The sequence below is a fragment of the Lithobates pipiens genome, unplaced genomic scaffold (assembly GCF_037356315.1).
Source record: "Lithobates pipiens isolate NorthernLeopardFrog02 unplaced genomic scaffold, aLitPip1_a1.2 Scaffold_3, whole genome shotgun sequence".
Classification (NCBI taxonomy): Eukaryota; Metazoa; Chordata; class Amphibia; order Anura; family Ranidae; genus Lithobates; species Lithobates pipiens.
In genome coordinates this window covers 48787252-48814733 of record NW_027507790.1, presented here as the reverse complement: position 1 = coordinate 48814733, position 27482 = coordinate 48787252, and the positions used below count along the sequence as shown (strand labels likewise).

The 27482-nt window shown below is 44.0% G+C and overlaps 1 protein-coding gene across 2 annotated transcripts in view; it reads right to left on the bottom strand.

Annotated features, from left to right (window-relative positions):
• PPM1F (protein phosphatase, Mg2+/Mn2+ dependent 1F) overlaps window positions 1–27482 on the bottom strand; it is a 134954-nt gene that overhangs the window by 30388 nt on the left and 77084 nt on the right. For both annotated transcript variants that reach the window (XM_077461639.1, XM_077461638.1), the window contains exons 4-6: window positions 10408–10596; window positions 5465–5608; window positions 4043–4136 (exon numbers count right to left, since the gene is read on the bottom strand). In XM_077461639.1, coding sequence (XP_077317765.1) covers window positions 4043–4136; window positions 5465–5608; window positions 10408–10596 — 427 coding nt within the window. The remainder of the gene's footprint in view (window positions 1–4042; window positions 4137–5464; window positions 5609–10407; window positions 10597–27482) is intronic.

Genomic DNA, 27482 nt, shown 5'->3' with positions numbered 1-27482 from the left:
CGCAACACTCCGCAACGCCCCGCAACACTCCGCAACGCCCCGCAACACTCCGCAACGCCCCGCAACACTCCGCAACGCCCCGCAACACTCCGCAACGCCCCGCAACACTCCGCAACGCCCCGCAACACTCCGCAACGCCCCGCAACACTCCGCAACGCCCTGCAACACTCCGCAACGCCCTGCAACACTCCGCAATGCCCTGCAACACTCCGCAATGCCCTGCAACACCTTGCAACACTCTGCAATGCCCTGCAACACTCTGCAACGCCCGCCAATACCCTGCAACACTCTGCAATACCCTGCAACACTCTGCAATGCTCTGCAACACCCGCCAATACCCTGCAACACTCTGCAATGCTCTGCAACACCCGCCAATACCCTGCAATGCTCTGCAACGCAATACTCTGCAACGCCATACTCTGAGATACCCAGCCATACTCTGAGATACCCTGCAATACCCAGCCATAGACATCCCCCCCTCCCCCTCCCGCCGCCCTGCTTCTACCGAATCGCTAATACGATCAAAGTCAGAATCTTTTTATTTATTTTCAGGCTTCCCAGCTTAGAGGTGAGATGTGGGGTCTTATTGACCCCATATCTCACTGTAAAGAGGACCTATCATGCCATATTCCTATTACAAGGGATGTTTACATTCCTTGTAATAGGAATAAAAGTGATCAAAAAAATTATTTTTGGGGAAAAAAATGTCAAACTAAAATAAATAAAGTAAAATGAACAATAAAAAAAAAATGTTTTTTTTAAAGCGCCCCTGTCCCCATGTGCTCGCATGCAGAAGCGAACGCATACGTAAGTCCCGCCCACATATGAAAACGGTGTTCAAACCACACATGTGAGGTATCGCTGCGAACGTTAGAGCGAGAGCAATAATTCTAGCCCTAGACCTCCTCTGTAACTCAAAACATATAACCAGTAAAAAAAATTAAATCGTCGCCTATGGGGATTTTTAAGTAGCGACGTTTGGCGCCATTCCACGAGCGTGTGCAATTTTGAAGAGTGACATATTGGGTATCTATTTACTCAGCGTAACTTCATCTTTCACATTATGGAAAAATTGGGCTAACTTTACTGTGTTTTTTTTTTTTTTTTAAGCACAAAACTGTTTTTTTTCCAAAAAAAAGCATTCGAAAAATTACTGCGCAAAAACCGTGCGAGATAAAAAGTTGCAAAGACCACCATTGTATTCTCCAGGGTGTTTGCTAAAAAAACATATATAATGTTTTGGAGTTCTATGTAATTTTCTAGCAAATAAATGATGATTTTTACATGTAGGAGAGAAATGTCAGAATTGTCCTGGGTGCTCCAGAACACCTGATGGCGCTCCCTGCATGTTAGGCCTCTGTATGTGGCCACACTGTGTAAAAGTCTCACACATGTGGTATCGCCATACTCGGGAGTAATAGCAGAATGTGTTTTGGGGTGTAATTTGTGGTATGCATATGCTGTGTGTGAGAAATAACCTGATATGACAATTTTGTGGAAAAAAAAAAAAAAGTAAAAAAAATCTTGATTTTGCAAAGAATTGTGGGAAAAAATGACAACTTCAAAAAACTCATCATGCCTCTTACTAAATACCTTGGAATGTCTTCTTTCCAAAAAGGGGTCATTTGGGGGGTATTTGTACTTTTCTGGCATGTTAGGGTCTCAAGAATTGAAATAGGCCGTCAGTACTTCAGGTGTGATCAATTTTCAGATATTGGCAACATAGCTTGTGGACTCTATAACTTTCACAAAGACCAAATAATATCCACCAATTTGTACTTATTTTTACCAAAGATATGTAGTGGTATAAATTTTGGCCAAAATTTATGAAGAAAAAATTACTAATCTTCTACATTTTCTAACAGAAACAAAGAAAAATTCATTTTTTTTTTACAGAATTTTCGGTATTTTTTACTTTATAGCACAAAAAATAAAAAACCCAGCGGTGATTAAATACCACCAAAAGAAAGCTATATTTGTGTGAAAAAAAGGACAAAAATTTCATATAGGTCCAGTGTTGCATGACTGAGTAATTGTCATTCAAAATGCGAGAGCACCGAAAGCTGAAAATTGGTCTGGTTATTAAGGGTGTTTAAGTGGCCAGTGGTCAAGTGGTTAAAAAAGGCAAAAATGGATACAGACCAGCCTGGAGAACAAACAATTCCATGGAGGGTTGGAATGTCCTCATCTTTCACCGAGAAATATGGTTTCTTTGCTAATGATTTCTGCTGAAAATGTGAGTAATCAAACAAACATAAAAAAAAAAAAAAAAAAAAAAAAAAAAAAACACAACAAAGGAGCAGAGACCAACAGGAAAAAAAAAAAAATTCCAGGCTTTTGTTTAGCAGGTTCTTGAAAACCTTGATGGGGCTTTGTTGAGGCAAGAATGGGCTGTGTCCACCAAAAGGCGGACCGCTTTTAAACACCCCCACCATAGTGTACTGCATAGCAAATGCTAAAGGGGGGGGGGGGGCTGGTTGGTTGGTTGAGGGTTGGAAGCTTGTAGTACAGCATGTACTGGACCAGTTTGAATTGGTTGGGAGCTTTTCAGGGAAGACGCAGGATGCTCCAAGCTCTAGGCATGTGCAAACTGCGTCAATAAGTACCTGAAACGCTAAAAAGGTACAAAATCATCCATGAAGCATAGCAAATTCTTCCTGGTCCTCAGCTGCAGGCGTATGGGAGATAGACCCTGGAAGCCTCTGTGCACTGAGTCAGCAATCATAACTGACCCAAAATCTACACGTGGAGATGACGTGGTGGCTTGTGCAGGCTGGAGAGGTTTACATATCCTTTAATGCCTGATCTGTGGGATCAGTTTGCAGCTAATAGACATAGCAACCACTTATCAGAAAGCGCCCATGCCGAACCCTAAATGAGGCATACTTGACCCAGACAACTTTCATCCCGTTCTTACTATATCTTCAAGGAATGGGTTCCACTTGACAGGTGTAAATATGGCACAGACCAGCAGAGCACTCTGAAGCTAACCTGTGTTGCACCACATGCCTAGGGGCATACCAAATGCAGAAAGCGCCAACTTTTCCATGAAGGGGCTGGGGTACAACCCCCAGGGCAAAAAATAGGGGGAAAAAAAAAAAAAAGAGCCCCAGGGGCTCTGCAGCAACTGAAGTATCTTACTAGATGTAAAAAGGTCTTGAAAAAGTAAAAATGAAACGCTCAGCAGAAAAGAGGTTCTCAAAAAAATATGAGCTTTTAGTGAATGGGTAAATGTCCGAGCAAGATTACCCCTCTTAACTCATTTGGCATTGATCCTCTAAAAGAAAAAAAAGAAAAACTGGATGAGGTACTTTTACTCTTTTCTAAATTCACTGTGCATGTCCCTCAGTGACCAGTGCCATTTCAGGGTGAAGGGAATTGTAATCCAGCAGTGCAATTGTGCTTGTGCCTTCGAGTACCACTGCACTGACATCATCACTTCTGGACCACATTAGGACACAGCTGCTGGAAAGCCAATAGGAAGTGTCCACATTTTCCAGACAGTGAGGTAAATACCTGGAAAGGTTCCTCCTCCGCTGTACAAAAGAGGTCCTTGTACCGTAAGGTCATGTCGCCACTAATCTGAATAAATCAAAAGGGGGTGGTGTGTGGGAATGGAGAAGCAACCCAGAAGAGGAGTGTTAAACACAGTTTAAGGTGCCCTAAAGGATAAATGCAATTATCTTTTCTGTCCCAGTTTCCCCAACATACACTAGGTCACAATCCCTTCCTCAGAAGCATAATCACCTCATGCATAAAGACCGCAGCCTCCAGTGTTCATTTACATATTTTGCAAGTCTTTTTGCGCAGTGCCAATGTCAGTTGTGCCTGCGCAGTAGATGCCCATTGATTTCTGTGGGACTGTGTCCATCTGTAGTAAAAAGGTATAGGGAAAAAAAAAAAAAAAACCCAACTCATGCATGTGTAGGATTTGCAACACTGCTCTTTCACTAGAGCACTACCCTGTAGCTTGCAGATAATTTCATCAAGTGAAAAACGAAAACATAAAAAAAGAAATGCGCAGTTGTAACAATGTACTTACCAATAGCTCTGGATACAGCAAGGGTGCCATTGACCCGCCAGCACCCCATATAAGTAACACAGCCACCAAGAGCTTCTATTCTTTCACGTTCATCCTATGAAAATTGTAAAAGCCCAAAACATGAAATGTACACTTGCATATATAAATGGTAAAAATTTGTTGCAATTGTAAGGAGTAGAACTTCACTGTGAACAAGATTTTCAGAACGGCAGTTATTACAACCTCAAACTTCTTTCAATCTTTGAACAATTATGTGATTTGAGGGGCTAACTAAACACTCACTTCAATTTTTTACCCAGTCAGCTAGTTCCTTGCACAACTACTGTGTCGGTTAAAATTAAATTTTACCAAGAGACCATATGCATGGTCACTTTTTTTGTAAGGGAATCATCTGAGAGACACTCTCCCCCCCCATTTTAAATGAAAATAAAGGCTTACATGTATGAAGTATGAATCAGCCTTTCAGATTATCGCCTGATCTAACCTTCCAAGCAGCTCTAAAGCAACAGTTCACTTAAAATGCCTTTTGTGTTTTCTGTTAACACAACGCAATAGAACACATGTATAATTTATCAAATGCTCTAGTGGATCCGCTCTGCCTCCAAATGTCTTCTGAATCTCTACAAGAATATTTTGTGTCATATGTCATCAGCAATTTCCTAGCAAACACAATGATTGCACACTGGCTACAATGCGTTATACGATGCTCTCTGATGAACAAAGCAAAATAGCACTTTGCAGAACAACGCAAGGCCTGGAAGAGTAGCAGATTAAACCTTGGGCTGAGCTCTAGGCCCAAGCGGTCAATGAGAGCAGCTGCACCACTGCATGCAGTTTTAAATTATGTTACCAAGAACATCTTCACAGGCTGCGATATTTTAAAGCAACAGGAGGTAGGAAAAAAAAAAAAAAAAAAGGAACAATGTGCTTACCACATTTATATATATATATATATATATATATATATATATATATATATATACACACACACACATACATACATACATATATATATATATATACATATACACATCCACTATCAGCCATGTGATAGAATGTACCAATTGTTACAGATAAAATTACCTACTGTTAGAATCCACCTATTAATATACATTATGAACCTTTTCCCATGTGCCATATGTATATAAACAACCATTCTCCTAGCAAGTTCCCAGTACCATCACCCACATCACTGTTACCTAAAAGCTTATTGCCCACTCTAGAAATCCACACCAAGCTCATGGCTACAATTTTGGGGGCATTTGTTTTTTGCTGCTTTGCAAGTATGCATCGTTTTTGCCTGCAAGTATTAGTCTCATCTCTATTTAACCCGTTGCCATAGCCATGTAGAATGAGATTATATACACACACACACACACACACACACACACACACACACACACACAGAATATCAAGTCTCACCTCTCGCTCCGGCTTGTGAGGCTCCATGAGAGTGACTGGACTTCCCTGCTGTACAAGGAGTGCTTGGGAATCTCCCAGCCATGCCACATGCAGGCACTCTCCTTCCAACATGGCGCACACACCAGTAGTACCACTGCGTAGTCTCTGAAGATAGATGAAATTGCAAATCAGACACCAGCATTTCTTAATGCACTGCGTTGTTACCAGATTACAACATTCTCAACTTTTGTTAATTGCCAAGTGGGAATACAAAGATGCCAGTTCTAAAAACAGCTATTCCTCACCAGTGTGAGCATCCCTCCTTCAAAATATAAGGTCAGTGCACGATCCAAAAAAAGGTAAAGTGTAAGTGACCGTATCAGTAAAGTCACAGGGGCTCTATTGAGGTTTTAATTTAAAATATGAAAATTAAGAAGTGCTGAGGAAAGCTGGCAAGTTAGCATAAAGCTACACTGGGATAAGCCTGCAGGGCATCTCTCACACAAACCTTGCTCTAGCCTGCTCAAAACATTCAGGCGTACTGTAATGATAAAGCACCGCAAAAGGGTAGTAGTTTAGATTTGCTTAACTATCAAACAGTGAAGCTTTTCAACCCACTAAATCTCCTGCAAATTTGAATACCAAGCACAATATAGCAGATGCTAAATGTCTAGGCACTAGGCTCCTCTCCTAAAGAGCAAGTACCATAGAGTACCAAAAGAAAGGCGAGTTACTAACTGGCTCCTCCATAGGGCTCCTGAAACTTGCCTCCAAACCATCAGCAAATAATGCCCTCTTCCACTGGAATTTTACCTTAGTCTATATGCAAACTAATGAAAGGTCTGAGAATTGTCACAAAAGGTGTGTACCTAGAAAAGATTTCAATGCTCATTTATTCAGTAACAACTGCAATGAAGGATGTTCTCAGATTCATTTATGTTTATGCCTATATAATATAGATGTGCAGTACCTCAGTAGCTGAATTTTAAATCTGAACTCTGGGCAAATTAATTTTTTTTCAAGTGGTTCTAAATACTGAAGGATTTTTTTACCTTAATGCATTCTCTACATTAAAGTAAAACACCTTCAGTATGCAGCTTCCCACCCCGAGCCCTCCCTTATAGTTACCTGAGCCCGATCTCTATCCAGTGCTATGCACAAGAGCAGAGGCTCTCTCCCTCCTCATTGGCTCAGAAACAGCAAGCGGGAGCCATCGGCTCCTACTGCTGTCAATTAAAGCCAGTGAAGAGGGAAGCAGAAGGCAAGTCAGAGCCACGCTCCGTGTGTATTATTGCCAAGGAGAGAGCAAGCGACTTGCTGCGGGGTTGGAGCCAGGAGTGACAACAGACCCGAGAAAAGAAGGATCGGGGCTACTCTGTGCAAAACCATTGCACAGAGCAGGTAAGTATAACATGTACTGTATGTTATTTAACCACTTAAGGACCGCCGCATGGCAATGTACGTCAGCGCAATGGCACCGACAGGCACAAGCACGTACATGTACGTGCTCGCCTTCCAGCGGATGGGGGTCCAAACGGACCCCCTCCCGCTGGATGCGGCGGTCCGTTTCGCTGCAGGAGCGATCCGGGATGAGGGGATGGCCGTTGGTTTCTGGCCATCCCCTCTCGATCGCTCCTGGCGAATGAGAAGCTTCCCCCGCTGTGTATAGTAAACACAGGCAGGGAGGAAGTGATGTCATTCTCCTCGGGGCGGTCTTTTTGACCGGACTGCGAGGAGAACAGAGAAAGTAAGTGTGCACCAACACTACACTGACATGTAGGTACACATAGGCACACAAATCCCCCCCCCACCCCCGATCACCCCCCGCCCTCCCAGTCAGAGTGTCACTGATTGCAGTGATCATTTATTTACTGATCACTGCATTTAGTGTCAGTTGTGACAGTAAAAACTGTCAGGGCAGTTAGTGTTAGGTCCAGGGTAGCCCCCTACCCCCTAATAAAGGTTTAACCCTCCGATTGCCCCTAGTTAACCCTTTCACCCCCTTTTGCCAGTATCATTAAGCAATCGTTTATCTGATCGCTGCATTAGTGTCACTGGTGCCGCTAGGTAGCTAGTTATTTTTTTAGGTTCACCGACAGGTTTTTATAGCGCTAGGTACCCCCATATACTACCCAATAATGGCTTTAAACCCCTGATTGCCCCTAGTTAACCCTTTCACCAGCGATCACCATATAAGTGGCACTGGTGACACTGGTTAGCCAGTTAGTTATTTAGGTTCCCCGTCAGGTTTTTATATAGCGCCAGGGACCCCCATATACTACCTAATAAAGATTTTAACCCCGATTGCCCCTAGTTAACCCTTTCACCAGTGATCACCGTATAAGTGTTACGGGTGACTCTGGTTGGTTAGTTTGCTTTTTATAGCATTAGGGCACCCACCATTTATTACCCAATCAAGGTTTACCCCCCTGATCACCCGGCGGGTGATATCAATTAGGTTTTAGGGTCAGGGTCTGCGTCGCCCCAGGCAGAGCTAGGTTAGTGCCAGTACCTCTAACACCCACGCACAAAGCATAAACCTCCCGTAGTGGTATAGAATCTGAACAGATCAATATCTGATCAGATCTATACTAGCGTCCCCAGCAGTTTAGGGTTCCAAAAAAACGCATCGTTAGCAGGATCAGCCCAGATACCTGCTGGCACCTGCTTTTTGCCCCTCCACCCAGCCCACCCAAGTGCAGTATCGATCGATCACTGTCACTTACAAAACACTAAACACATAACTGCAGCGTTCACAGAGTCAGGCCTGATCCCTGCGATCGCTAACATTTTTTTTTTGTAGCGTTTTATATTTAAATCCGGAAGACAGTACTTGGTTTTCGGGGTCCCGTACGTGGCTAGGCTCCCAAAAAGTCCCCCACATGTGGTATCCCCGTACTCGGGAGAAGCAGCAGAATTTATTTTGGGGTGCAATTTCACTTATGCCCATAGCATGTGTGAGCAATATATCATTTAGTGACAACTTTGTGCAAAAAAAAAAAAAAAATTGTAATATTCCTGCAACTTGTGTCAAAATATAAAATATTTCATGGACTCAACATGCCTCTCAGTAAATAGCTTGGGGTGTCTACTTTCCAAAATGGTGTCATGGGGGGGGGGGGGGGGGGGGTTGTGCTATTTTGGCATTTTATGGCCTTCGAAACTGTGATGGGTAGTGAGGAGTGAAATCAAAAATTTGCACTCTTAGAAATCCTGAAGGCAGTCATTGGTTTTCAGGGTGCCGTATGCGGCTAGACTCCCAAAAAGTCCAACATATTTGGTATCCCCGTAATCAGGAGAAGCAGCAGAATATATTTTGGGGTGCAAATCCACATATAACTATGGCATGTGTGAGCAATATATCATTTAGTGACAACTTTTTGTAAACTTTTTTTTTTGTGTGTCATTCATTCACTTGGGACAAAAAAAAAAAAATATTCAATGGGCTCAACATGCCCCTCAGCAATTTCCTTGGGGTGTCTACTTTCCAAAATGGGGTCATTTGGGGGGGTTTGTACTGCCCTGCCATTTTAGCACCTCAAGAAATTAGATAGGCAGTCATAAATTAAAAGCTGTGTAAATTCCAGAAAATGTACTCTAGTTTGTAGACGCTATAACTTTTGTGCAAACCAATAAATATACGCTTATTGACTTTTTTTTACTAAAGACATGTGGCTGAATAAATTTTGCCCTAAATATATAACAAAAACTAGAAAATATCTTTTTTTCCCCTCGAAATTTTCGCATTTATATAGCAAAAAATAAAAATCGCAGAGGCAATCAAATACCATCAAGAAAGCTCTATTTGTGGGAAGAAAAGGTCGCAAATTTTGTGTGGGTACAACATTACATGACCGCGCAATTACCAGTTAAACCAGTGCAGTGCGAAATTGTAAAAAAACCTCTGGTCCTTAGGCTGACAATTGGTCCGGGGCTTAAGTGGTTAAAAAAAAAACTTAACATTTCCTATCACTTTCAGGATTGCAGCAGTAAGCTCACTGTCTAGCAAAGTAGTTTTTATCTGTATTCTTTAGAAACTCTTCCTTCACAACAGCTGCAATGATCTATTTCTTGTTCAAAAGACTGGTAACACTAGCCAGCTGACTAGTCACTTTACTGCCCACCTTATAGTAAAAAAAAATCACTATTCTCCCGTTATGTAAGCACCCCAAGACCGATGCTGTAGACACGTATACGTGGGTAATAAGATTGTTTACTACTCCCATGGGCACTACCCACATCCACCTACAGCACCACGAGCTGCCATGCCTGCATGTTTCACTTGCTCTGAATACATACTGGCACAGTATACTGAGGTGATGACAACAGTAAAGCAATGTTGTAGGTTCTCCTCTCAACACCCACCTACAGCATTGCTTTGGGCTTCAAACAGCCAACCTGCCGGATAGCAGGCATGACATCACTATTCTGATTGTGGCACAAGGTAGGTCTGATCTTTGTGTTCGAACTTTACAATGGATGTCAAGACTGAGTAAAAGTACAGCGATACTACCGGCAGTTATGTGAGGGGGGTGACCGGTGAGTGTACTCTCCCTGCAGCCACCCATACAATTGCTTACAGAATAACTTTAAACTCTCAATAGCTAGCTTCCAAAGAGCTTTTTGGAGTTGCAGAACTGTTGGGCATGTGGTTTTCTGGACCCTCTAAAGACATCACAGTTCCTGAATGGAAAATGATCCAGACAGTGGTAGACATCAAAGGGAAAATGAATTCTCAAGAAAGCTCTGCAGATGGGGACACTGGTTTGGGTCAATATTGGTGCCCAGAGCTCAGCTTTAATATCCATTAGTTCAGAACACCCAGAGCAGAGGTGCAGAAGTGTCAGTCTGTCTTTCAGTATATAATAAGCCTAACAAAAAATTAAAGTAAAAGGTTAGGAGTTAAAATGCAGCTTTCTTGGGATAACTAGGTCAAAAGAAATTCAACGTTTGAATGCATTTACCTCTCTTTTTGCTTTTCTGAGGAACATGGCATCTGTACGCTGAAATACTTCTTTTAGGGCTCGGGCTGGGTCAGACAGCAATGCTTCATTACGAGCAAGAGTAACATGGATATGAGTGGCAGCATAATTGGCAGCATCCAGTCCACCATGGCCATCAAAAACAGCAAAATATGATCGCGCAACGCCATCCTGGAGGGAAAAAAAAATGCTTTAGTAGGATTTTCTTTTACATAAATAGTGAAGTTATCAAAATGGTCAGGTTACCAAGTTTGAAAAGTTTAAACACATCTGCACTTCATGGCATATCTGAATCAATCTACTGTAAGATGTTTTGCCAATTTAAATACCATAAGAACAAAACCAAAATATGTTTGCATAAGCAGCTGGATTAGCTCTCAAGTGCAGACTGAGTTTAATTGCCATTACACAGGTAAATCTCTTAGTACTCTTCATAGCACATGTTTTTACTTTAGACTTTTACCCTAGAGTGGCCATATCACAGCCACTGGGTAATCATGAACACAGATGAAAATGTCCCTAATGATCAAAATATCATTACCAGGGCTGGACAATAGCAATGAAATGTAAATCTGCAATTTTTGGTAAATCTTGTTGATTATGAGTGTCTGGATTGGCTGCCCTAAACTCTGGCTCGTCGTTGGATGACTAATCAGTGTTCCTAGGCTGGCCATACACTGTGCAAATTTCACCCGCTTATTAATACTGGCCGTTAAATCCCCCCCCCCACCCTCCGACAGCTACCATAATACAATAGCCCTGCAGATGATTTTACCACCTGCACTGTTAGCATGGATTGAGAAATCTGTTCATTTTCTGAGCAAAGGAAAATAAATAAAATGTATTGCCAGCTTTAGCAGCAGTCATAGTGGGGACAAAAGAGGGCCAATTAGATGCTGGTAGGGGATAATTGATTATTGGCAAAGAGCTGGCTTTGTCTCCCCACCTCCTTTTGGCATATGAAGTAGCACTGTGAAATACAGAAATAAAATGATATGGTTACTGCAAAAGAGGTAGCGTCAGGGAGCTGTAGATACAGCACTTAGGCCTCGTGTACACTGCTGCTGGTAAACGAACATTCAAAGGCACAGCTGTCCCTGAACTCATCCAATGATATCTTATGTGTACATGTACACAGGTTTGTTTAATGTAATTTTTAGGCAGTTGCGTTTAGAGGCTTTTCTTTCACAGCAAAAAAAAAAAAATTAGTTCAGCCGCCAAATGCATCCAAGCGTGGCTAAATGTGATACTGGCGTTTAGCCACGTTTTAGTTTAGAACCGTTTTTAAAGGTGCCCTATTTTTTTTTTTTACATTACAAAACTTAAAAATGATGAAAAAACATGTTTAAAAAACTTGTAATTGCTTGCAATGCTTCATTGAAGACCATTTATATACCCCTTAATGATCCCATGATCCAATACACCACTAGCATTGCCGTTAGCCAAAGTAGAATTGGAATTTCACCTATATGTTGTTAGATTTGAACCAAATGACCCCACCATTGAGCTTGACCCCCGACTTGATCAAACATAGTTGCATGAAATTTAATATCTTTTTTTTTTTATTTCCCCAACATATGCTCATTATGGGTTCCTACAGGTGCCGTGCAATATACATAGTAGTTTTTTTTCTTGTTCAACTACTGGTTATTTCAATTAAGGTTTAAAGCGGTAGTAAACCCGCTATTTTTTTTTTTTTTTAACACCTGCAAAGCAAAAGGCATAATGAGCTAGTATGCACCGCATACTAGCTCATTATGAAATACTTACCTTAGAACGAGGCCCCGACATCTGGCACGATCCACGCTGAGGGAGCCGACATGCTCCCTCTGCGTTTCTACCGGGTATCGCGGCTCCGGCGCTGTGAGTGGCCGGAGCCGCGATATCGTCACTCCCGCGCATGCGCTCGGGAGATTTCATTCCGGCCGGCCACTGCCAGATTTTTCAGGCCGAGAATCCCCTTGTGCGCATGCGCCGCTGCAGTCAGCGGCGCATACCGAGGGGAATATCTCCTAAACCGTACAGGTTTAGGAGATTTTTTTTTACCTACAGGTAAGCCTTATTATAGGCTTTCCTGTAGGTAAAATTACAAAAATGAGTATACAACCACTTTAAATAACCCAGATTAAAAGATTTAAAGAGGAAGTAAACCCTGATGAGTTTACTTCCTCTCTTTCCCTGCAAAGGTAAAGCATAATTGACTACTATGCATCGCATAGTAGTCTATTATGTGTCGCTTATCTGACACAGGAGCGAGCGAAGTCACCACTGTCCCCTGTAGTCCGGCGCATCCATCTTCTCGGTGGGTCTCGCTGCTCCGCCGCTGTCATTCGGCGAAGCCGCAATGACGTCACTCCCGCGCATGCTCATGGGAGCCGCCACTCGCGGCATATCGCCGTTGACCGCGGTGCGCTCAGTGTGCCTGCGCGCTGCTGTCTACGGCGCATGCCCCTTCAAAGCGCAGGCTTGGACTACAATCTGTCTGATCCACCTGGAAATGGTGGCCGACGAGACCGCCATGCCTTTCTTAGGACCAGCCACAAAAACAAACAGTGAGTCTGACTTCTGAAAGGAAGCTGTAGCAGACAAGTACACCTGCAGAGCCCTAACCACATAGAGCGTGAAGGGCACCTCCTTGGGGTTCTTCGGCTTAGGACACAACGATGGCAATACAATGTCCTCATTGATATGAAAAGCCGAAACCACTTTGGGTAGAAAGGACGGTTGCGGACGCAACACCACCTTATCCCTGTGGATGACCAGATAAGGCGACTTGCAGGACAAGGCCGCCAATTCTGAAACTCTCCTGGCCGATGTGATGGCCACTAGAAAGACCACTTTCTGTGAAAGGGTCAACAAGGGAATCTCCCTGATATTCTCAAACGGCGGCTTCTGAAGCGACACCACCAGGTTTAAATCCCACGGAGGTAACGGACGACGCACCGGAGGGACTACATGTCGCACCCCCTGAACAAAGGTACTCACTAATGATTGAGATGCCAGGGGTCGCTGAAAAAAAACAAAAAAAACAAAAAAAAAACAGCCAAAGCTGAAATTTGCCCCTTGATGGTGCTCAACGCCAACTTCTGGTCTACACCTTGCTGAAGAAACAGCAGGATCCTGGATATAGAGAAAGAACGTGGACGCCACCCAAGATGTCCGCGCCCTCAACATAGTTGGAATCACCGAGTCCGACAGACCCCGGTTCCTCAATACCTGGCTTTCAACGGCCATGCCGTTAAAGCCAGCGATGGTAAAGCAGGGTGAAAGATTGGACCTCGAGATAAAAGGTCCTCTCGCAATGGCAGTAGCCAAGGAGCGTCTGCCACCAGGCGCACCAGGTCTGCGTACCAGGGTGGCTGAGGCCAATCTGGGGCAACCAGGATCACTGGGATCCCCTCGGCTTCCACCCTGCACAGCAGGCGTGGCAACAGTTTTAGTGGATGAAAGGTGTAGATCAGCTGGTACTGATCCCACAGAGCCACCAGCACGTCCGACGCGTGTGCCCACGGATCTCTGGTCCTGGATACGAATCTCGGTACCTTCTGATTGAGACGGGAGGCCAATAGATCCACAACTGGTGTGCCCCACCTCAGGCACAGCAGCCTGAACATCTCCGGATGCAATGCCCATTCTCCTGGGTCCAGCATCTGTCGACTCAGATAGTCTGCCTGCTAATTTTTCACCCCTTGATGTAAATGGCCAACAGAGCTGGTACGTGTCGCTCTGCCCACCGAAGTATGTGAGCGACCTCCCGAGCAGCGGCTGAGCTTCTTGTTCCTCCTTGGCGATTTATGTACGCCACAGCCGTGGCATTGTCTCACTGCATTCTGAACACAGAAAACAGCAAGTGAGAGCACATGTAATGCTGCCACAAGAACAGCGGTGAAAAAAGCACTCAGGCTTCAACAAAATGGCCGCCAATGCAAGTAATAGGAAATCCTAAAGAAAATGGCTGCTGAAGCTCATCGGGGGACTATCAGCTTTCCCTCATCCAAGATGGCCGCCGGACGGCGCAATGCGGTGACAGAACAAAAAATGAAAACGTGCTGCCTGCTAACAGTCAGAACAACCTCCAAAAACACCCTTTTTGGGACCCCCCAGACCTGGACCAGGACCAAACGCCAGCCGCACAGAGCCCCCCAGGTGAGAAAACAGTGAATCCACACACACACACACACACCGCCCGCAGCCACCCCCCTCAGAGGGGGAAAGGAGGGGTGATAGGGTCTTGGGAGAGAAGATAGGGGAGGTGAGGTGGCCCCCGAATCGACCCCCCAGGGAATGTCCCGCTGCTCACGCCACCGAGGCAGGGAGAGCCGTACTTAGCAGTCCTGAAGAGCTGGGAGACATTCCATCACAGACTTACTCCTGCGCAGTTACAGGGTAGCTGTTGGCCCGGTATACTGTGAGCCAGACAGCAGTAGCCCGGTCATATGTATACCCTGGAGCATTGAAGCTCACCGACCACCTCTGGAGCTGAGGCATGTCGTGGCCTGCCGAGCCTTAGCTGCGGCCTGCTCATGCTCGATGGCTGGACTGGGGAGACTACAAGGACATTTAACCAGCCTGTCACCCAGCCGGCAGTTGATGAAAGATCCTGAGATCTATCTTGCGCAAAAAGCAGCAAAAACATGGACCGAGAGGCCCGCAGGGTTTCCTAGGTCATTCTCCTTGCTAGGCAAAATAAAAACTGAAGCTGCTGGGAGCAGTGGGAAGGGTTGATCGCACAGAGTCCACCCCCCAGGGGCGGGATTAAAGTTCTGGGTATTGTGTAACAATTTTGCCTAGTTTCTCCTAATGGCAGGCTATACAACCCATTTAGTTACAGAGAGGAGCTGTGTCGGTCGGTGAATATAAGAGAAAGTATTATCTTTCGTGGTCAGGCAGATTCGCAGCCTATAAAATGTTCCTACTCCCCAAAATGCTTTATCTGTTCAGGGCCCTTCCAATTCAACTGCCAGTAATGTACTACAAAAACATGCAAAGATTACCAAGTTTATTTGGGAGGGTAAGCAGGCGAGATGTACTCTCAGCATCCTAATCAAGCATCGGAAAGCTACCATTTGGCTGCTATATTAGATCAACTCCAATACTGGTTTCACTCTCCAGAGGAGAAACATTGGTGTACAGGCGAACAAGAACAAGTGGTTCAGGGGGACATAGCAGGGCTTATATATGCCACAGCATTAGGCGACACTAAACAATACAAATCCCACACAATAGCACGTCTGATAAACAGAGAGAAATACCGATACTGATAACGACGCTGTCATTCTTTACACCTGACTTAAAAATAAACCACTGGGAAAAACATGGGATTTGGTTCCTCCACAAATTAATAGACCGGGAAGGATGAAATCGTTTGAGACACTACAAGCACACCCCACACTGCCAAAGACGGAATTCTTTAACTACGCTAGAATAACAAGTTTAGTATCCACGACTAAAGAACACTTCCTCACAGTACCAGAGCAAATCTGGGAAATGTGGCAACCGCAATTTAAGCACAAGCAGGTTATCACGAGAATTTATAACATTCTCTATAGTAAACTGCATCTGGAAGTCACAAAACCACTATCTAAATGGGAAGGAGATCTAAATGTGTTGATTTCCCCTGAGCAATGGGCAAGAGCAGTTAAAACTAAGTACACGCATTCCAGATGTTCAAACTTTAGGGAATCGGCCCAAAAGATTCACCTGAGATGGTATAGGACACCTTATACAATAGCAAAATACACAAATAAAAAGTTCCAATCTGTGCTGGAGGGGATGTGGTCAGGTGGGGAATTTAGCACACATGCTTTGGTACTGTGCAGCTCTTCGCAGCTTTTGGAAGGCTGTAGGTAGGCTAATAGCAAGAGTAACTGGGATCCGCAATTGTTGAATTCGTACTATATGTGAGACGCATGGAGAGTGGGGTCTGCGTACCCCTCTTTATTACCATTATTTCATTTGTTGTTCTTTGTATTGAGATTTCTTTTGTAATTTGAGAAAATTAATAAAAAACATTTTTGGAAAAAAATAAAAAAATAAAAAAAAAAAAAAACAACAGAGCATCAGACGGAACAAATAAGGCAGGAGCCATACACAAATGTCACCTATCATCAAGAATACAGAAATCAAGGGCTTAGACAGCCAGAATCTGAAATACAGCATCTCACAAAAGTGAGTACACCCCTCATTTTTGAAAATATTTTATTATATCTTTTCATGTGACAACACTAAAGAAATGACACTTTAATGCTATAATGTAAAGTAGCGAGTGTACAGCTTGTACAACAGTGTAAATTTGCTGTCCCCTTAAAAAACCTCAACACAGACATTAATGTCTAAACCGCTGGCAACAAAAGTGAGTAGACCCCTAAGTGAAAATGTCCAAATTGGGCTCATATAGCCATATTTCTACCCCGGTGTCATGTAACTCAGTGTTACCAGATCTCAGGTGTGAATGGGGAGCAGTTGTGTTAAATTTGGTGTGATCTCTCCAACTCCCTCATACTGGTCACTGGAAGTTCAACATGGCACCTCAAGGCAAAGAACTCTGAGGTTCTGAAAAAAATAAAAAAATAATAATAATTGTTACTCTACATAAAGATGGCCTAGGCTAAGGGTGTCCAAACTTTTTTCAAAGAGGGCCAGATTTGATGAAGTGAACATGCTTGAGGGCCGACCATTTTGTCTGACATTCTTTAAACCATTAAAATTCGGGCTAAGTGTGTTCGTCCGAGCACTAATACACGGCTAGAGGTCGACAGATATGGGTTTTTCTCTGGCCGATGCCGATATTTAGAAATCATGGTGGCCGATAGCCGATATATAATGCCGATTTTTTTGGGCCGATATGTTAGGCCGATTTTATTTTATTTTATTTATTTATTTTTAATCCCCCTTGATCTAACACACCTTTCCCACTGGGGCGTTTTTTAAGGCGCTTTTGGGCTAAAAATAGCGCCTGTAAAGTGCCTGCAAAACGGCTCCCCTGCAGTCTGTGTGAAAGACAGAGTGCTTTCACACTGAGGCGATGCGCTGGCAGGATCTTAAAAAAAAAAAGTCCTCCAAGCAGCACGTTTGGAGTGGTGTATACAGCTCCTCCACCACTCCTGCCCATTGATATGAATGGGCACCACTGCCGAAGCGGTGCTTCATGGGCGCATTTAACCTCTTCCTTGGCCGCTAGCTGGGTTATATGTGCCCCACTAGCCGCCAAATAGCACCGCTAAAATGATGGTAAAGCGCCGCTAAAACTTGCGTTTTACCATCAACGCCTTCCCGCTCCAGTGTGAAAGCAGCCTTCATTAGTGATACAGAAAATTTCTTACACTTAAACATTTATTAAACAAAACAAACCTCCAATCAGTTTACTTGTATGTATGATCTAGATAAAAAAAAAAAAAAAAAACCTATATATTAAATAAAAACGGGTAGTCAAAACTTTTGGACAAAAAAAAAAATGGACTAAGGGTCCTTTCACACGGGGCGGATCAGTTCTGATCCGCCCCGTGGATGTCCGTTTGCTCAGCGGGGATCACTCCGCCGATCCCCGCTGAGCAGGGAGATGACAGCTCCGTCTCTGCACACTGCGCAGGGACGGATCTGTCACAGCGCCGCTCTCCCCTATGGGAGATCGGATGTCGACGGACCGCAGTGCCCGTCGTCATCCGATCCGATCCGCAGACGGATGGAAAAATAGCTTTTTCCTCCGTTACACTTTTTCGGATCGGAGCGGGTCGGATGTCAGCGGACATGTCACCGCTGACATCCGACGCTCCATAGAGCTCTATGGAGCACCCGTTCAGGTCCGCCTAAAAAACTGACAGGCGGGCCTGAACGGGACGTCGGTGTGAAAGGGGCCTAACTTTACTGTTTTTATTTTATTTTTATTTTTTAAATGGTGTATTTTTTTCCCCAAAAAATGCATTTGAAAGACCTCTGTGCAAATGCCGTGTGACATAAAATATTGCAACAACCGCTATTTTATTCCCTAGGATCTCTGCTAAAAAAAAATATATATAATTTTTGGGGGTCTAAGTGATTTTCTGGCAGAAAATACAGGATTTTTACTTGTAAGCAACAAGTGTAAGAAAAGTATTTAAATGGTTAAACTGAGAACTTCTACACAGAGATGACTTCATTCATTCAGTGTAAACATTGTAACATTTAGTTCTTTTCTTGGCAGTCTGCCCAGAGAGGAGGAAAGGGTTGCTATGACGACTCAGGCAACTCACACTGACTTCTTACAGAAGTCATTTCAAAGTCCAGCTGTAGAATCGGCTTTTTATCAGCAGAATCGGCCGATGCCGATTATTTAAAAAACGGCAAATATCGGCCGATATATCGGCCGGCCGATATATCGGTCGACCTCTATACACGGCCCAACAAGAATTCTCTTGCCTTTGTGCTGTGAATAGATGAGCTTGGGTGTGTTATTTGGATATACCGTATTTAATCGGCTTATGGGGAAAAAAAACTCTTACATTTTTCATAAATAACTGTGAAGCAAAATAAGGGTCAGTGCCCATCTGCAGCCCCCAGCGTATTGCCATGAATGCAGCCCCCAGAGTATTGCCATGAATGCAGCCCACAGAGTATTGCCATGAATGCAGCCTGATGAGCGCCGACAGACATACAGGAGAAACTCCTGTTTTTATCGACCGTCTCTTTAATTGAAAGTCCCGCCTCCTGTGATGGTCAAAACAGTTGTCCAATGGCAGAGATGGGACTTCCTTTTACACAGGACGCTGTGTAAACAGGAAATACTCCTGTATCCATGGCACTCATCCCGCCCCCTCCATGGCAGCCAGCATATCTATCTTTTGTGGCCCCCATCGCTCGGGGATTCATTGGGGGCCACAAAAGATATACATGTCAACATTTCCAGGTGGGCCGTCCGAAACCGAAACACAGGCCGCGATTGGTCCGCGGGCCGGACTTTGAACATGCCTGGCCTAGGCGATAAAAAGATTGCCAAGACCCTGAAACTGAGCTGCAGCAGTGGCCAAGACCATACAGTGGTTTAACAGGCCAGGTTCTTCTCAGAACAGGCCTTGCCTGGTTGAAGTTGAGTGCACGCACTTAGCGTCATATCCAGAGGTTGTATTTGGGAATGAGATGTAGGAGTGCTGCTAGCATTGCTGTAGAGGTTGAAAAGGGGTGGGAGATCAGTCTGTCAGTGCTTTGACCATACATTGCATCAAATTGGTCTGCATGGCTGTCGTCCCAGAAGGAAGCCTCTTCTAAAGATGATGCATTATGGATGATGGATTACTGGAACCATGTCCTGTGGTCTGATGAGACCAAGATAAAACTTATTTGGTTCAGATGGTGTCAAGCGTGAGTGGTGGCAACCAGGTGAAGAGTACCAAGTGTGTCTTGCCTACAGTCACGACAGGTCATGGTCTGGGGCTGCATGAGTGCTACTGACACTGGTGAGCTACAGTTCACTGAGGGAACCATGAATGCCAACATGTACTGTGACATACTGAAGCAGAGCATGATCCCCTGCCTTCAGAGACTGATCTGCAGGACAGTACTCCAACATAACGACCCTAAACACACCTCCAAGACAACCACTGCCTTGCTAAATAAGCTGAAGTTAAAAGATGATTGACTGGCCAAGCATGTCTTCAGACCTAAACCTTATCGAGCATCTGTGGGGCATCCTCAAACGGAAGGTGGAGCGCAAAGTCTCCAACATCCACCAGCTCTGTGATATCATCATGGAGGAGGAGTGCTGGAAAATAAATGGTGGCCACGCTAAATACTGACACTTTGGGTCCAATTTGGACATTTTCACTTAGGGGTATACTCACTCTTGTTGCCAGTGGTTTAAACACGAATGGCTGTGTGTTGAGTTATTTTGAGGGGACAGCAAATTTACACTGTTCTACAAGCTGTACACTCACCACTTTGCTGCAATGTAAAGTGTAATTTCTTAAGTGATGTCACATGAAAAGATAAATAATAATAAAATATGTGAGGGGTGTATTCACTTTACTGTATAAGCACATATTGTCATAGTATCAAAAAACATAATACCATTGGATTTTTATTTGAATGAATAGTAAAAAAGTTGAGTATTTAGTGACATTGTTTGCATGCATACATTTTGAAATGAAATATTTAAGCATCACCTATTTAAATAGTATTCTACAGGTTGATTTAAAATGCAAGTCCATGCAAAATCTAAAATCCCCGCATCTAGAGACACCAGGGATCTCACGCTAATCTTTTTGGAAGACAATCTCACCTGCCCAGACCTGATCTCCAGCGCCAGAAACTCTGCAGAGGATACGGACGACAACAGATGTGAAATGAATGGGAAGTGATGTCACCCATTAAGTTACTACCTCTGTTGTCCTCCCGTCTCCTCTGCACCCGCCTACACAGAGAAACCGAGGCTGACAGCTCATTGTGGGATCCGGTCAGATCAGCTTCCAAAAAGGTATGTATACTCGTTTTTTTCTTTACAGGGATAGAGAGGTAAGTCTAAGATCCCTGGTGTCTATAGGATTTTAGATTTTGCATGGACTTCCACTTTAATGCAGTGACAGAATTTCCAGTTTCTGGTTTTGCCACCCCTCTTCACCAAAAGGTGCACTTACCGTTAGGTCAAAGCCAAATTGCTGCTGGCTTTGCACTCATGCTGCATTTTGAGAAGATCAGTGCATCCGCAAAGTATTTACAGCGCTTTACTTTTTCCACATTTTGTTACGTTACAGCCTTATTCCAATACATATTAAATTCATTATTTTCCTCAAAATTCTACAATACCAAAACATGTCGACGTGAAAGAAGTTTGTTTAAAATCTTTGCAAACTTAATTAAAAAAATAATAATAATAATCACGTGCTTAAGTATTCAGTCTTTGCTCAATACTTTGTTGAAGCACCTATGTAACTAATTACAGCCTCAAGTATTTTTGAGCATGTTTCAAGCTTGGCACACCTATTTTTGGGCAGTTTCTCCCATTCTTTGCAGGACTTCTCAAACTCCATTAGGTTGGATGGGGAGCATCGGTGCACAGCTATTTTCAGATCTCTTCAGAGATGTCCAATCAGGTTCAAGTCTGAGCGCTGGCTGGGCCACTCAAGGACATTCAGAGTCACTGCTTTGTTGTCTTGGCTGTGTGCTTAGGGTCTTTGTACTGTTGGAAAATTAACCTTACCCCCAGTCTGAGATCCAGAGCGCTCTGCAGCAAGTTCAAGGATGTCTCTGTACATTGCTACATTCATCTTTCCCTCGGTTCTGACTAGTCTCCCAGTTCCTGCTACTGAAAAACATGAGCTCAGCATGATGCTACCACCATTATTCACTGTAGGGATGGGTATTGGCCAGGTGATTTGCAGTGACTAGTTTCCTCCAGATATGATGCTTGCAATTCAGGCCAAAGAGTTCAATCTTTGTTTCATCAGACCAGAGAATTTTGTTTCTCATGGTCCGAGTCCTTCAGGTGCCTTTTGGCAAACTCCAGGTGGGCTGTCATGTGCCTTTTACAGAGGAGTGGCTTCCGTCTGGCCTCTCTACCATACAGGCCTGATTGGTGGGGTGATGCAGAGATGGTTGTTCTTCTGCAAGTTTCTCCTCTCTCCACAGAGAAACACTATAGCTGTGTCAGAGTGGCCATTGGGTTCTTGGTCACCTCGCTTACTAAAGCCCTTCTCCCCCAAATGCTCAGTTTGGGCAGGTGGCCCACTCTAGGTAGAGTCTTGGTGGTTACAAACTTCTTTCATTTACAGATGATGGAGGCCAATGTGCTCATTGGGACCATCAAATCAATGCTGCAGACATTTTTCTGTACCCTTCCACAGATCTGTGCCTTAATACAATCCTGTCTGAGGTCTACAGACAATTCCTTGGACTTCATGGTTTGTGCTCTGACATGTACTATTAACCACTTAAGAACCAGCCGCCGCAGTTATACTGATGCTATGTGGCTTGATGCCGCAAATCGGCTTAGATTTACATCGGCTCGTACACAACGATTTGTGAGTGCACTCGCACTCCCGTTGGCCAACTGGGGAGCCAATCAGCAGGTCCAACAGACTATGTCCGCCGGCGACCTACGATTGTTCACAGCAGTGACAGACCAGGGATCTGCCTGTGTAAACAAGGCAAATATTCATTCTGACAGGGGAGATCACACAGCTCCTGTCTTTCTGCTAAGCAGGAAGACGGATCAGTGTTTTTCCCCAGTCACACAGTCCCCCCAGTCACAGGAACCGCACAGTACTGCATCGCAAAAATGGCCTGTTCAGGAAGTGGGTAAATCCTTCTGGGGCCGAAGTGGTTAACTGTGGGACCTTATGTAGACAGGTTTGTGCCTTCCCAAATCATGTCCATTCAACTGAATTTACCACAGGTGGACTCCAATCAAGTTGTTGAACATCTCAGGCCGGGTTCACACGGGTACAGCAAATGCTCCAACATTGGGAGCCCATGTTGCATGAGGTGTGAAAATCAATGTTTCCCTATGGTCCGACACCAGTCGGTCCGACTTTGAAAATGCTTCCTGTACTACTTTGATCAGACTTCTCCTCAAAAAAACTTTACTCCCTCGGTCTCTGTGACTGTGCTCTTCAGTGGCTCTCATCCTACCTATCCCAACGCACCTTCAGCGTTACTTACAATTCTACTTCCTCCACTCCTCTTCCCTTCTCTATCGGGGCCCCCAAGGTTCTGTTCTTGGACCTCTTATTTTCTCTTTCAATCGTTTTTAGAGTTTTGACAAATACATCATGTATCATCTACAGCAATCATAGAGCAATCACATGAAATAAAAGAAGATAGAATCTAAGCAGGATTCAGTAACCAATTTAGAACAAGGTATAACAGTATCTCGCACGCCCATACTTGGACCTCTTATTTTCAATCTACACTTCTTCCCTGAGCCAGCTGATAGCCTCTTACGGGTTTCAATATCATTTTTACGCTGACACACAAATCTATCTCTCCACCCCTCAACTCACTCCATCAGTCTCCTCACGCATCACTAACTTGCTAACAGAAATATCTGGATATCACACCTCTTCCTCAAACTCAACTTGTCCAACACCGAGCTTATAATATTTCCTCCCCCACGTGCCTCTTCCCCTGACTTATCCGTCAAGAGCAATGGCACAAGAATCCACCCATACCCACATGCCAGTGTGCTAGGTGTTATCCTGGACTCTGAACTCTCCTTTCGGCCCCACATCCAATCACTTTCCAAAGCTTGCCACCTCAACCTCTGCAACATCTCTAAACTACGTCCCTTTCTAACCAATGAAACCACAAAGCTCCCGATTCACTCCTTGGTCATCTTTCTCCTCATTGGCTTACCTTTAAATAGACTAACCCCCCTTCAGTCCATCATGAATGCCGCTGCCAAACTCATCCACCTTACAAACCGCACAGTGTCTGCTACCCCTCTCTGGCAATCCCTCCATTGGCTGCCACTCGCTCAACGAATTAAATTAAAAATACTAAACAAGTTACAAAGCCATCCACAACTCTGCCCCCAGCTGCATCACTAGCCTAGTCTCAAAATAGCAAACTAATCGCCCTCTTTGTTCCTCCCAAGACCTCCTGCTCTATAGCTCCCTCATTACCTCCTCCCATATCCACCCCCAGGACTTCTCCCGAGCCTTACCCACACTCTGGAATTCCCTACCCCAATCTGTCAGACTGTCTCCAAATTTATCCACTTTTAGGTGATCCCTGAAAACGTTCCTCTTCAGAGAAGACTATCCTGCCTCCATCCAACAACTGCACTATTTTCTCCATTAGCTCACCCCCCACAGCTATTACCCTTTTGTATAACCTGACCCTCCCTCCTAGATTGTAAGCTCCAACGAGCAGGGCTCTCTGATTTCCCCCTGTATTGAATTATATTGTATTTGTTCTGTCTGCCCTAATGTTGTAAAGTGCTGTGTAAACTGTTGGCGCTATATAAATCCTGTATAATAATAATAATATTTCAGCCCAATGACTATCATTGAAGTAGGATCAAAGTCGGATCCTTGTCCTAACCATCTGACTTTGGCATCTGACATTGTGTTATTTCCTGCTCCCTGTTGTAGCCCCTCCCATTGTGTGTTAGTTTTGATTGGTCAAAAGACAAGGTGTACTATCTGAAAAGTCGGATCAAAGTAGTATCCTGTTCATGAAAGTCGGATGGATATAGGACCAATGTAGGACTGATGTCGCAGAGCAAAGTAGGATAAAAGTCGTACTACTGTTGTGTGGTATAGTGTGAACCTGGCCTTGAGGATAATCAGTGGGAAACAGGATGCACCTTAGCTCAATTTTGAGTGTCATGGCAAAGGCTGTACATACTTTTGTACATGTGAATTTTTTTCATTTTTAATAAATTTGCAAAGATTTCAAATAAACTTCTTTCCCGTTGTCATTATGGGGTATTGTTTGTAGAATTTTAAGGAAAATAATGAATTTAGTTAATTTTGGAATAAGGCTGTAACAAAATGTGGAAAAAGTGAAGTGATGTGAATACTTTCCGGATGCACTGTATGTCCTGACCTATAATTTATCCTACAGTATATGTTAAAGGGGTTGTAAACAGATGTGTTTTTTCAAAGAAAAAGAAGAGAACTGCGCAATCCCTAATACTTCTATTAGGATGTAAACCACTGTACCTTAAAGAAGTGTATCTTGTGATCTATTATTCTAACACACCAAACTAATGACTAAATAAACCATAAGGCATTACTTATAACTAAATACAGTAAACATATATATTGCCCCTCATAGGTTATGAACCAAAAGGAAAAAATGTACAATTCTAAGTCAGCGATTCAAAAACAAGAAACATATAAAGTAGAATCAAACAGTACTGAAAATGTATGTGATAACATAAAGTCCATTAAAAGTCCAACTGGAGAAACACCCTGTGTAGAAGGGATCTATTCAATCGTAAAACTTTTCAATCAACGTGAAGTAAAACCAGGTGCACCTCCACCAGACAAGTAATAATAGCCCCTTACCAGACGTCCCGGTAGGGAGCGCTTAATCACAAAATGGGTCTGAAGATGGATCAAACTTGAGCCCTCCAAATGGAACACTTTTACGTAGGGCAGGTTAGGAGATACGCCAGTCATAAACCATCCAGCAGGGGAAAACGCTGTTTGAAGCGGGACTCAGATGTGTAGCATTGTAGGATCAAGGAAGGTTCACCATAGGGAGGAAAAGATGCTCCAAATAGTGTAAAATCATTTATTAAAACAAAAATATAAAACAAGAGATGCACTTACAAACATGAAAGAACATCGGGCATATCATCAAACTGGGCAAGCGTCGGCCGATCGCGAACACCAATCGATATCCCTTCTGGTACCAGTTCACATGAGGCAAGTCAGCGTGTCACGCCACCCAACGCGTTTCGTGAAAAATTCACGTCGTCTGGGGTATGCAGCGGCGCTTTGCCGGCGGTATTGCCGCGGTGTCCCATTGATTTCAATGGGTAGGAGCGGTATAGGAGCGGTGAATACACCGCTCCTTCACCGCTCCAAAGATGCGGCTAGCAGGACTTTTTTCACCGTCCTGCCAGCGCATCGCTCCAGTGTGAAAGCCCTCCGGCTTTCACACTGGAGTTAAAGGGGCCGGTTTTTTTCAGGCGCTATTTTTAGCGCTGTAATGCCTGAATACCGCCCCAGTGTGAAAGCAGCCTTATGTTTCCTAGGGAAGGATTCTAACTGTAGGGGGCGGGGACTCACAAGGGGAGGAGACCGATCGGTGTTCCTCTGTACTGAGAACACACCATCGGTCTCCTCTCACCTGACAGGACGTGGATCTGTGTGTTTACACAAACAGATCCACGGCCCTGCCGTGCTCACGGGCAATCGCGGGTGCTTGGCCGACATGGCGGCCGCTAGGCACGCACACCAGGTACCGAGCAACGCTGCCGGCAGGTGGCACGCACCCCCCCAGATGGTCGGGAAGCCAAGGATGTCATATGACACCCGTCCAGGTTGGGAGATCCCTCCTGCGGACGTCATATGACTATGGGCGGGTAATGAAGTGGATAAAGATGATCAGATGAGTGACATCCTAGGAATAAAGTCAATCCACAAAAACACCAAGAAATACCAAGAGACTAGTGCGCCTCCACCGCATAAAATGCAAGCTTACCAGACAGCAAGCTTAAGGAAGCCTGTGGCTATAACACAGCCAATGTCCTTGATCCAAGGCAGAAACGACAGCACTTCCAGGTATAGCAGATGGACAAATTACGGCAAGCTTCCAGTGGATGGGTGTTCACCTGTTTTATCGGCCAGTTTTTATACTTATATCTTCTTATACCATGTAAGTGCAATATTTTTTATTTTAATAAACTGATTACTGTTACGGGTTACACTATGCGAGTCCCTCTTCCTTTTTGGGTGGCTGACTGATACCGCTGTGGCCCGAGTACTTTCAAAGACTTGTGTAAAAAACAATACTAAATTGATTAAACCGCGCTCCTTGCCTAATAAAGTGCAAACATGCAAAAGCGATTTAACCCCTCATTCACACTTTCAAATACTTACCTGGAAGCTTGCTGTAGTTTGTCCATCTGCTATACCTGGAAGTGCTGTCGTTGCTGCCTTGGATCAAGGACCCTGGCTGGGTTATAGCCACAGGTTTCTTTAAGCTTGCTGTCCGGTAAGCTTGCATTTTATATGGTGGAGGCGCACTAGTCCCTTGGTGCTTCTTGGTGATTTTGGGGATTGACTTTATTCCTAGGATGTCACTCATCTGATCATCTTTAATCATGCTTTTTCACAATATATATATTTAATCACAATCATCTGATTTCATTCAGACTTTTTTCAGTATTTAATCACTGTTTATGCAATTTTTTGTTAATGCTTTAATGCGCTATATATGGTGGCGCGCTTCATATTAAGATTTCATTTTCATATTATCATTGTATTTGCCAACATATGCAGGTGCTGCTTCCTGCTTAGTAGTGAAGCATAAATTGCTGTACCCATTTTTTGCATCCTAGTCTTTCCAAAACAGCCAATATTCCCCCAACAAAAGATCGCTGCGCACACGTAAATTTGACTTGAGCATAATTA